The sequence below is a fragment of the Mus caroli genome, unplaced genomic scaffold (assembly GCF_978045245.1).
Source record: "Mus caroli unplaced genomic scaffold, Mus_caroli_1 scaffold_14, whole genome shotgun sequence".
Taxonomy (NCBI): Eukaryota; Metazoa; Chordata; class Mammalia; order Rodentia; family Muridae; genus Mus; species Mus caroli.
The window spans coordinates 101,164,305-101,177,083 of record NW_028227269.1 but is presented as its reverse complement, the minus strand read 5'-3'; the positions used below and the strand labels follow the sequence as shown (position 1 = coordinate 101,177,083).

Below are 12,779 nucleotides of genomic sequence, written 5' to 3'. Positions count from 1 at the left end.
AAAACCTTAAAGATGTTCTGCATCCCGAAGTATCCCTTATCTGCCAATATTTAATGGTTTCCATAAGAACAAACAGGCATATCCATCTCGTTATATTAGCTTCCTTCATCTTTAATAAGTGATAAGCTTTTATACGTGTACCAAAAATTGGTTGTCAAAATTAAATTTCTTTATAATTAAAGCGGAAAGGTTCCCAGGATTCTGGAGACAAATATGGACATTGTAACTTTCTAAAGGCATTCTTGGATACAATAACAAGCAACCCGAGTTGAGAGCTGCTACCCCAGGGTATACCACCCCCGTTTGAGGGTTAATTCTTCACTCTTTGCTGTCTCCTTTCGGGAGCAATTCCGAGGAGGGGAATGGAGAGGGGCTGGCGTCTTTTCCTTACTAAGAACCATATCCCGAATTGGCTGAGCAGCCTCTGGTCATGCTTGTCATCATCCTTGTTATCAAAATCAGTGTTGTCCAGGGAGTGGTGGGAGGAAGAGAGGCCCAGCTGCCGCCGCCGGTTCAACTCGTGCTCCCTCTGCTCTGCGTGGAATTCCGCTTCTTTCAACAAGCTGCCCAAGAGAGAGGGGGACAGGTAAGAAGAGGCAAAAACACATCCTGGATCACACAGCCTATTTGGATCGCCTTGTGAGCCCTCAAACATTGTGCTTACCCTCGTCTAAGTCCCTGTCATTTACCCAGAAACCCTAGTTTCATTTTCTTACTATGTCCCCATCTCAAAGAGAAGCTAAGAGTTTCCTTTCTCCAGTCGATCACAAGAAGGTTGATACGATGATCCCTTCACAAGGCAAGACTGGTCATTTGCACCCCACTGGAAGAAGAGTGGGTATCAAGTGTTCAAGGCTCTGGAAGCAAGGGAGTGGCTCCTCTCCAAGCTTGCTGAGCAAGTAGCAGATAAAAAGTAATAATAAGGAATGTTGGCAAGGGATCAGCGAAAGCAAGTCGCTTCCTTTGCACTGTTAGCATTGGAAACGGATACTCATGCTTTCAAAAACAATTTGCTAACATATTGTGAAGATATGTATACCCTTTAACCAGCTAACCCACCTCTGAGACTATGTAGGAAGAGCCCTGTACAAAGTATCAAAAAGCTGTTTATAAAATATATAAAAAAAAGAAAGCCATATAAATATACAACGGCAGAGAAAAACAAATAATTACTCTGTGTGTGTGTGTGTGTGTGTGTGTGTGTGTGTCTGTGTGTCTGTGTGTCTGCGTGTGTGCACGGTACATGTGAGTTGGAGATATAGGTGAATACACTTGTGTGTGCACCTGCAAAGGCTAGAGAAGGACACTGGGTGTCCATTGCTCTCTAACTTATCTATTTAGTGAGTATCCTGTTGAATCGCAAGCCCGCCATGCTTAGGCAGAGAGCCTCACACTGTCAGGGATCTGCCTGTCCTAGTCCCCCAGTGATGTCATTACAGGCCTATGTGGTCATGCCCAGTCTTTTACAGTGGGTTCTGGCATTCAGCCTCGGGTCCTCATGCTCTTATCCACTGAGCCGTCTCCCCAGCCCGCTCTGTGGCTTTTGCCTATGGACTCAAAAGTGGTAAGTATAAAACTTCAGCACAATATGGGAAGAGTGGATTGGATGTTGGCTCAGAACCACAAAGTCATTATAACTGTGGCCATATAAATAAAACACACATTGAAAACAACTGGGGAACAAACAGAAGTGCACAGCTGCATTTTGATCTTTGTTTCCTAAGTGCTATTTAGAAATCGTAATCCTATTATAGTTTGTCATCAGTATAAGAGAAAGAGAAACGACAAAGGCTCCTTAAAATTTGTATATTCAGGCATTATTTAATTGCTAATGATCGTGTGACTTTGGATAATATCTGCAAAGAGAACATCTAGAAGTCGGAGTGTAAAACGCTGCTTTCTCCTACACGGCCACCTGAATCCCTCAGCTTTGAAGTTCACCTCAGCTCTGCTGCTACCTGGCTCCCTGCACCTCAGTACTGACAGGCAGGTAAGCATGCCTACATACTCTGTAGCTCTCCCGGCTATTACTGCCATGCTCCAGCCTCCGTTTCACCACCCTAACGCCGGCCTCCTCTGCCTGCTGCTCCCCTGTGCTCACCAGAGCCTACCGCAATTAAAGGTTTCCTTTCTGTAGTATCTGCTTAAGTATATGAAGGGCACTTGTGTCTCCCAAGTACCTAGCACAAGGCCTTGCACATGATTGTCATCCAATCAAACTACTTATTGAATTCTTACATTTTATCAAAACATCGGGGCACGACTGCAGAGAGCAGGAGAAAATGGAGTAGAGCTGCTCTCTTGGCGCATGCGCAAGTCGAGTTCAATGCCACACAGGGGAAGCCATGGTTACCTGATCACTGCCTCCACAGCGCAGACCAGCTCCTCCGCCCCACACTCCCGGGTGTTGATGGGGGGTGGAGAGGTCTGGTAGAGGTGAGTTTCTGCGGTGGCTCCCACCTCGTTACTGTGGTGGTTCGAGTGGCACCTTTTGCAGTACCGAACAGGCCTGTTTCCGTGGCGACCGCAACACCCTGCGGAAAAGCAGGTGACCACTGCCCTTCTGACATGGGAGCTGCAGTTCTGCAAGCAGAGAAAGCAAAGCCAATTAAAGCTGGCTTCTGAGACAAAGTTGGATAGAAACCTGAAGCAAATAGAACCTCAAAGGGGCCACAGGAAGTGACCGGGTTTCCAAAATGCAAGGTGTGGTCTAGCCACACAGAGGTGTTTTATTCTAGTGGAAAGGGTAGATACGGTCTAGAAAGCAATGGAACTGCACTAAGAGGCTGGGTTAATTGAATGTAATGCTTATGATTTTCTCAGCAGAAATTAAGAATAAAAACATAGAACCATGATGCTGAGAAAGCACACCACAGCACCCCAGAGTAAGGAAGGAAAAATTTCAACTTCTAGAACAAGCCTTTTAAAAATTAGTTTACCTGCCGCTCACAGTAGATTTCCCCTGCAGTTCACCTGTCCTTGGCATTCAAGGACAGGCAGAGGTTACGCTACACTGGGCTGATGGCTCTGTAGCAGGGCCTTCTCCACTCCCACCCCTCCAAAGGCTTAACAAGTATACGAATCAGCACCAAGAGGACACATCAAAGCACAACTAGACCTAGTCACAGAGCTGGCCACAACACCAACCACAGCAGAGGGATCAACAGACAGATGGAGCCGCGGCAAGAGAAAAGCTGTGCAGCAGAAAGAGATGCCTTTTCATTTCGGGGATGGGCAGGGGTGGGGTGGGGGGTAGATATTGTCATCACTGCCCTGACAAGAGGCAGGGAAGTGAGGTGACCTCTATGGGAAGTGGTCTTAGGAGCTCCGAGGGAGCAGGGAGCACCCTGACATCGTCAGACAAAGCCCGGGGGAGCCTGATAGATAGAATCAACTCAAGGACAAATGATACCCTGGCCTTTTAGCAACTCAGAGTTTGTGAAGAGTGGGGAACCCACCTGACAGTACCCCCAAGAGAGTCAGGAGGGAGACTGCAAACACAAACCCTCCATCAGCATGTCAGCAATGCAGCGGACTGTCAGTGGGAACTGCCAGTTCTTCTTCAGGTACCAGGCTACTGACTGTGGATGCTAGCGTTAGAAAAATCGCATTTTCTTACCACGACTCAGGGCAACAAGATGGGGATATTTAAGTCCCTACACTTTCCACAGTTACAGCTTCTCCAACAGACTGCAGCTGTGTGTTTATGGTCATAGAGTCTAAAATATTTATAATATGTTCTTCCTAATCTCTTAAATAGGCTGTTGAGATGTCTTGTGATTCCTTGTGAGTTTCCTCTGTTTTTGGGCATCAGAGTCAGCGCGCCGACTTTTCCCTGTTTATGGATACCATCGAGTGCTGTGCACGGAGCATAACAGCCCTCACAGTCCACAGAACAGCTGTGACCTCCGAATGAGATCCTCAAGGCCAGGCCCGTTGACTGTTGACACTCATAGAAGGAGGGATGTGGAGGGTCACTAGACCTTTACCTGAGAGTCTAACCTCTCCTCCTGCACTCCAGACAGCTCTAAGCAACTCTGCCCTTGTTGCTCATGGCTTTATGATCTCAAAAAAGCTGGCATATAGAGAGTGGTGTATTAACTGAAGAGGGGACTCCATCTATAAGGAAGTTGCCACTCATGCTGCGGTTAGACTTTCTGGTAGTCCAGCTGCTTCGGTCACCCAAGCTCCTTTATGTGACCTCTCACCCATCTCTATACATAAGGCTTTGGATTTTGAGGGAATACTTCTTTGGTCTATTGTGGGTGCCCTGTCTGGGGAGAGGAGACATCTGTGTGTCCCTAGGGAAAGTCCATGCAACAACCTTTCTCTTTCAGAGGCTGAGTTTCCCTCATGTGTGTTCTTATTAGTGTACAGCTCCTCCTGCCCACCCTCCAGTCAACATGGTTCTACGGGCAGTATTGCTCAGCATGCATGCTTAGGGCCCTTTCTCCCCTTATAGCTGCTGCTGTGGCCTGGACACTTGCTCCAAACCCCAGTCCTGAACCTCCATGTTGAAATCTTAACTCCCACATAGGAATATTAGGAGGCAGAGCCTATGGGAGTTAAGCAAGTCATGATGACAGAGCCCTCAGAAGTGGAATCGGTGCCCCTATGAAAGGGGCCTAAAGAAAGCTGGCTATAAAAATACACCACGAGAAGATGCCATGTTTGATGAGCAGGCCTTCCCACACATCAAATTTACCAATGCCTTGATCTTAGACTTCCCAATAAACATGTGTTGTTTGCAAGTGCCCAGTCTGTGACATTTTGTAGCAGCCCAAATGGACAAAGACAATTATAATTAGCTTTCTGTTCCTTTGAAATTTTCACTGTTACATAAACAATAGGCTGTGGGTGTGATCCCGTCATTCACTACAACACAGTCTTGGGGTTTACGGTCATCTATTCACCCACCCTCTTTTCAACTGCCCAGGTACTCCCCAAATCCTAGCATCATTTTTAAATTTTTTTTCTTTTCTTTTTTTTTTTTTTTAATTCTTTTGCTGTGCTGCTGTGTGTAAGACAGAAAACTTCATTTACCATGATTATCTATACCCAGTGTGAGATTTTTTTCTCCTATGGTTCATAGAGAACATACCAAATATGAGGTATGCAGAGGAGGAAAATCATGCTCACAATCTCTCCAACCATTCGGCTGTATAAACAACACAGGCAGCAGTTACATCAAGCCGAATCAGTAGGTACAGAATCATCTTGTGAGAGCAACAATAGGATTTGCAAACATCCACTAAGCACCTGGTGTAACAGTAAGTCCTCAGATAAGTCCTTAGCTGTATGGGCTATAGGGGGAGAAGCCCTTGGTCCTGTGAAGGTTCTATGCCCCAGTATAAGGGAATGCCAAGGCCAGAAAGCAGGAGTGGGTGGGTTGGGGAGCAGGGGGAGGTGGGAAGGGTATAGGGAATTTTTGGAGGGGAAACTAGGAAAGGGAATAACATTTGAAATGTAAATAAAATATCTTTAAAAAAAAAAAAAAAAAGCCTGACTGCTACCTTCTTATCCCCACTTCTCTCCCGTAGTCACACCCAGACAGATGGTGAGGTGACACTTAGGCCATGCCTGAGACCAGACTCTGCTCTCTAGAGGCCTTCCAGCTTAATCTCTTAACAAGTAGAGTCTTTCTCCCACTGCCTTAAGTCAGAGATGGTGTGGCGGGCTTGCTTTTGAATGTAGCCGATGTAATGTTTGGTGTGCGACTCCTCAGCTTCACTTCAAGGGGCTTGGCCCATCCGAGTCTGCTGGATGGAACACTGTTACCTCGGGAACCTCCGGACACAACATTCGGGAGAGGGTTCAGACACCTAGTATCTGGGCCATTCCAGATAACCCAGCATGTCACAGGCACGACAACACGGAAAGTGGGGAGCAGCCAACCTCCAGATCCCTCTCAGCTAACTGTGTCTCCATGTAGGAGAACAGGCAAAACCAGCAGAGTTGCCCAGTCAACCGAGGCCAAATTACCAAGCTACTATTTATTGTAAGCAAGTGAGTCGTCATCATACAAGCTGGGACATTTGGCTGGACCTTAGCCAAGGTGAAAATGAAGTCCAGAAGCGGGGAGTTCTGTCCTGCAGGCAGAACACACACTGAGAAGGTGCCATTGCTGCTGGTGCCAGGCGGGAGGTGGGGTCTAGAAAAGGAGCCAAGAGCTAAATGGTGCACACTGGAGGAGGCGGGAAAGGCAACGGGAAAATGGCCTTCGAAAGCTAGAAAAGAGGTGAGCTAGATGCGTTCTTCAGGATAGAGTGCTTGCATATACAGGAGCTCTGTCCTTGGCATGGCAAAGAGGGGGGTGGGGGTTGGGTTGGCGGGGGAGAAAGGGAGGGGAGAAGGGGAGGAAAGACAGGGAGGAAAGGGGAAAGGGACTTTTATTTTGTAGCAGTGATACACCCAGGATAACTGCTGTCTGTAATAAAATAAAATAAAATAAAATAAAATAAAATAAAATAAAATAAAATAAAATAAAATAAAATATGGGCATCTAATGTGACTGAATGGTGAAGGAGCCAAATCGCTTGCGTTAACTGCACCTGGTCAGGCATGAGAGGGCAGGAGCCACCTAACAGGGACTGAGTCATTTGGAAAGGAGGTCCCGATGGAATTCATAAAAACCAAGGAGCCGGCCCTGACAGCAAGGTGGAAAGAGCAGATGAGCACAATAAATAAATGCTCCTTAGGAAACTCTAAAACAATCACAGAACTGACTCTGTTTCCTCTGGCTGCATAATAAGCCAATCAGGACCTCAGCCATTTGGTTATGTGCCTGGATTCTCCAAGTGGGAGATTCCCACTTGCAAGAAGCAAGATTGCTCTGCTCTGCTCCACTCCTCTCGGCTCCTCTCTGCTCTGCTGGGCTCTGTGAGGGCCTAAAGAATAATGACTCAAACTGCTGGAAGCCGGAAGCACTGACACCAGGAGTCTTCTTTACCCATGGCTCAGAAAACTGAAGGATGGGCTAAACTGGGCCCTCTCTCTTCAGCCTCTATGCCTGCCCTCTCCATATGCTCTGGCGTATTCAAAATGCACATGGCTCCAGATATAAAGAAAATAGGTTTTTTAAAGCTTCATATTATGGGTATTCAAAGGCATGGCAGAGGCATTAGCTAGGCTCTGATGAGGACCTCCTGATAGATGGGATATATAAATGGCAGAAGTGCTTGTGGGATGGGAGACTACAGGGCAAGCCCGAAACCAAGAGGGGTTAGGTCTGGTCTTCTGTAACAACCCATTCTGTGGGCTTCACTCGAGTTCTCTGAGACTAATGAAGAGCTATGCAGTCTGTCCCTAATGATATTCCACTAGGTTCCATCTCTTAACCTTTGGGACAGAACTTCCAACACAAGAGCCTTGTTGAACTCCATCCAAACCACAGCACTTGGGTTTCACAGGACACGAGAAGAATCTGGAGGAGCCCCAGGTATGTGAGAGGACTAGGAGTCATGTGACCTTTTATGACCTAAATCACACAGAGGAGGTCCTGCTGCCTGAAGAGAATCACACCTTCCCAGCCCACGGGAAGAAACACAGCCTCCGCTTCTCAAAGGGAGAATCAAAGAATGGCCTTCTGACCACAGTGTTTCTGTTCCTCCTTGCATGAACCATACTCCCCATCCAAGGAAACCCACCCCCCAAAGTCTCACTGTGACCATTGCTTTAGACCTCACAGGTCATCTCTGTCACATACTATCTGAGTCCTCATCCAGAGAATCCAGGGCTATCACAAATGCCCCTCCCAGCCACGGATGTGGAGTTACTGTGAGTTTGGAGGAGAATTGTCTGGCGGTGTGGGCTACCTTGGTAGACAGGCCACATTAAGTGGTTATTATGATAGACTATGCACATTAAATGGCGGCCATGGAAGACAGTCCACACTGAATGGCCATTGTGATAGATTACCCACACCGAATGGCTGGCTATAATAATCTACAAAGCTGTAAAGTCTGGAAGGCCTGGCTCATGAGCTTCATGGAGATCTTAGAGGAAATAAAGAAAGTGTTCTGGGGTCAAGAGAAAGGGACACAGCCAGCAGTAAAACATTTGGCCACAACACTGACATGAGGAACTCAGGATCTACTGAAGGATTTTTTTTAATGTGGATATTCTTATTTTATCTCAGTATTCTTATTGAGAGTGGCACTGGAGAGATAGTTCACTAGGTCAAGGGCTTGCTATTCAAGAATATGATGCCCAGGAGCTATGTAAAAGCTGGGCTCCATGTTATATATTCATAAGACCCAGATCTCAGGGTGAGGGCTGGGGGTGAGGGACAAGCAGACATCAGAGTCTTACTGGCCTGCAAGTCTGGCTGAAACCATAGTCTCCAGATTCGCTGAGTGTCTGTCTCAAAACACAAAGAGGAGAGCGATGGAGAAAGACACCCCCTGGCAGTCTCTGGGCTCAACATGCACACATGCAGGTAAGTACAATTGTGCACATACGTATACATCCCACACACGAAGTGTAACTGTGAGAGAAAGGAGAATGAATTGTTCTACTTACAACTAGCGTTTAAAGAGAAAATATTGGACCCAGGACACTCTTCCCAGTTGGTGATTTAAGATTCTCAAGGCAAGAAAAAGTTCCTGGGTAAACACTAAATCCAGGGCCCCATCAGGAAAATGTGATCTCAGGGGAAAAAATGATGACGGGGTTAGAGACAAAGCCATTTATTAAGACTCGGAATGAGTGTATTACATCATAGGCTCTTTTAGGCAAAGAGCTGCAGATTTTAAGGGCAGACACCACTACCCTCATTACTAAATAATAAAGAGCTGAGACTGCAAGGCATTCTTCCCAGAAGCCTCACAGAGAGTTGAAGGTATAGCAGGGCGTAATCTCAGAGACTTGTATGCCCATCTAATGAGTTTAATGAAAGAGCTTTGTGACGGGCGCATAAAAGCCAGTGTTTCTCATCGATTCTGGCAGAGTGGACAGAGGCCTAAGATGAAGATGCTTTCAGGCTTGGATGATCCTGAGAGCAAAGAGTAGGATGGTAAATCTTCTTGTCCTGGCTAATTTTATGTCAACTTGACGCAAGCTAGAGTCTTATGAAAGGAGGGTGTCTCAGTTGAGAAAATTCCTCCTTAAGATCTGGCTGTAGAGCATTTCTTAACTAGTGATCAGTGGGGGAGGGCCCAACCCATTGTGGGTGTAACCATCCTTGGGACGGTGGTCCTAGGTTCTATAAGGAAGCAGGCTGAGCAAGCCACAAGGAGCAAACCAGTAAGCAGCTCCCCTCCTGTCTCCAGGTTCCTGCCCTGTTTGAGTTTCTGTTCTGGCTTCCTTCAGTGATGAGCAGTGATGTAGATGAGTAAGCCAAACTAACCCTTCCTCCCACAATTTGCTTTTGGTCATAAGGTTTCATCCTAGCAATCGTGACCCTAACTAACAGAAGTTGGTACCAGGACTGTGGAGTATTTTTATGACAGACTTGACCACGCTGATTTAGGGAGGATTGTGGAAGGACTTTGGAACTTTGTGGAAGAAGAGCCACTGAGTGCTCAGCGCTTGATGAGTTATTCTGTAGGAGCTTGGAATGTTGAAAGCAGTGCAGAAGACGGAGCCCTGGCTTGTGAAGTTTCAGAGGGAAGTTTAACGACTATCAGACCCACTTGTTATTTCAAATTAGGGGTGTGTGGTTCGGATTAGCTGGAGCTAAAGAATCAGCTAATTAGCAAGAAACCAGAACTGCTAAAGTGAAGCCCTTGCTTTACTGGGATACTTGATGCTGGTCAGTTGGAGCTGAGAAATTAGTGATGATTAAGAAAAGAACCAGTATTGTTGAGGTGAAATCTTCTGAGAAGTGTTTCCTGAGAGTCAGAGACACAGAAACTGTGTTCCAGAGGTGGGCACGGTGGTACCTTGTGTTGGTAGCCAAACTTGATGGTGTAATAGTCACCCACATAGTATTGGTTTTGAAGGCATGAAGGGGTCATGGAGGACAGCTGAGCTTTGGCACTGCAAGAGGCCAAGAGAAGCCATTGGTGAAGGTGAAGCCTCAGTGGCAGTTGAAGGTTCAGGGCTGAAGGGGTCATGCAAAGAAGTGGAGGCTTGACACCAAGAAGAGAACCTAGGAGAGGCTACTAGCGAAATCCCACTTGCAACAGAAGACCCCAGAATTTTGGAAATTCCAGAACCATGGGATGACCACCGAGAATAGCAATAGCCATGGAGTGGAGCTGGCCAGAGCCTAGAAGACAAGCTGTGTGCTACAGAAGGCAAAGCTGAAGAAATGACTCAAGCCCTTTGGAGGAGTCCATATGATTATGAGTGGATCCCAGACATTGGACATTGCATTGATCTTGTGATGTTTTATGTTAATTTGTGGTCTTGGGGATGAACAAGAAAGGAAAGGTTGCAGCTTAATGATGATAATGTTTGTGTCTCAAGTTGACAAGGAGCAAATTTTCCTGGCTAATTCATGTCAGCGTGACACACCTAGAGACATTTGAAGGGAAGGGACCTCAATTGAGAAAATGCCTCCCTAAGCTCGGGGTGTAGTGATTAGTGATTGATGTGGGTAGTGCCATCCCTGGGCTGGTGGTCCTGGGTTCTTTCAGAAACCAGACTGCATGGACCATGAGAAGCAAGCCAGTAAGAAGTGCCCTTCCAGGGTCTCTGTATTGGCTCCTGCCCTGTTTGAGTTCCTGACCTGGACACACTCAATGATCAACAGTGAGCTGGAAGTGTAAGCCAAATAAATCCTCTCCTCCCCGACTTGCTTTCGGTCACGGTGCTCCGTCATACCAACAGTAACCCTAACTATTCACCGCTTAATCTGTTACACAGATTCCTCCACACGGCGCTGACCTTCCAGTTGCTTTACCCAGTGGCATGCAGCAAAACTGATGTTTTGTGACTTCTGAGCTTCTGACAGGAGGGGTCTTGCAACCTTCTTTCTGGTTCTCTTAGAAAGTGCACAAGCCTAGCCTAGCCTCCTAGAGGGTGAGACTTCTCATGGGAAGAGGGAAGCCCAGACACCTCTGTCACCCGAACCATTCACCCAAGCAAGCTACGGTCCCGTATGTAATATGTGATCATCAGCCCATCTGTTATCAGCCAGTCTTCTCTATTCCACACCAGGGACTCCCCACCACATACCAACAACAACCCAAGAACATAGAGAAGCCCAGAAGAGTTCATTAGTCAATTGCCAATCCACAAAGTTACAATCAAGTAATTGTTGCTGGTAACCAGTACATTCCAGGATGGTTTGCTATATAACAAAAAATAACCAAGACAGCCTTCAAAGACATAGATCCACGATCAACCTCCTAAAATGTCTGAATGAATTGCACAGGGTTCACATAAGCAGGAGAGAATAGAATGGGACCATACTGTTTCCTTAGTTTTTGAACTACTAAAAAAATAGGAAAGGGACATAAAATGGAATGGCTCAAAGGAATCATGAAAACGGCAAAAGGCAGTTTTACCCGGGGAATATTCAGCTAAACATATATCCAACTTCTACCTGAATGAATATTTTCTACATATACTTGATGTGGGCATATTTTTGACATATATTAAGCTATATGCATTAAACATTTTTAGCATATCGGAAACACCATTTCCTAAATTTAAATCCCATGAACTACATTGTCACCCACACCCGTTCGTGGTTAGTCTCTTCCCCAGAACTACACACATGCTTCCAATTCAGAGTACTGAGCAAAGACACTGGGCACATGACGGTGAGTGAGCAAAAGCAGCCATGGACTGGGAGACCATGTAGATGTCACAATCTCACATGCGTGTGGCACTCCCTCGCGTCCTTCACAAATACACTGATGTGGGCAAAGTGGGAAACCATGGTGCAGAAATGAGGCGGATGTCGACGGATGAGATTACACACAAACACGGGAAAATCATGCCCACCACACAAATGACTTGCACTTACCTTTTTCTGACATATAGCAGATATTTCAGCTGTAAAGGGGAAGGCACACAAAATATCAACAAAACAAGAGAGCCCGTTTTAAATAAGGGCAACCAAGAACGGTAATTTAAAAAAAAAATACAGTCTTAGTAATGTAAGCCAATGGACTTCATCAAAAGCGCTGGGTTTGCCTTATAAATTACCATCTACCTTTACTGGCCTCTATTTTCCCCTCAAAAGCATAAAACATCTCTTTCTCGATGTTCTGATCGTTTTTAAGGTTTTACAGCATGCTGTAACCATGTCTCATACTCTCAAGTCCAATGTAACCTCAAATATGCTAAGGAAGTCGGTCAGGTTAAATCGTCTCACTTCATCTTGTTGTTCAGTGGACAGTAATACTCCGAAGGCTTACTCCGGATCACAGAAACCTCCAGAGCAGCTAAGGACTCTGGGCTCCTGTCACTGCTCTTTCTGTGACAGTTATGTAGAGCAACGGGCAGTGCTTAGAGTACCGGCGTGAGATGTCAAGACTAGAGGAGACACTTATCTTAGTCTACTCTGACTTGAGCTATCCGTCTTAACTAGTGTAGAACAGCCTGTGGTTACCTATGAAAAGTTTCTTGTCAGACATGAGTAGAGATCCACTGGAACAAGGCAGTCAAACTACTGTCTGCTAACGAGATTGACCTTAATGAGTGCATAAGAACTCTTCCCAGTTTGCATTTTGTGTTTCCATGGAGACTGAGATCTTGAGAGTAGTAGAAAATAATTTTTTTTTCCGAGAATCTATCACCACTTTCCCTTAAAATAGTAAGGCCCCAAGAGATGGACTGACGCTTTATTTATAGGACAGTCTGTGTTACACTCACTCAAAAGATTA

At 46.0% G+C, this 12,779-nt stretch overlaps 1 protein-coding gene across 5 annotated transcripts in view; it reads right to left on the bottom strand.

The window, feature by feature from the left end:
• The window catches only part of Unc79 (unc-79 subunit of NALCN channel complex), a 235,915-nt gene that overhangs the window by 124,045 nt on the left and 99,091 nt on the right, over positions 1-12,779 (bottom strand). For all 5 annotated transcript variants that reach the window (XM_085830632.1, XM_085830633.1, XM_029484459.2 and 2 more), the window contains exons 11-13: positions 11,918-11,946; positions 2,354-2,583; positions 392-563 (exon numbers count right to left, since the gene is read on the bottom strand). In XM_085830632.1, the coding sequence (XP_085686758.1) occupies positions 392-563; positions 2,354-2,583; positions 11,918-11,946 (431 nt within the window). The remainder of the gene's footprint in view (positions 1-391; positions 564-2,353; positions 2,584-11,917; positions 11,947-12,779) is intronic.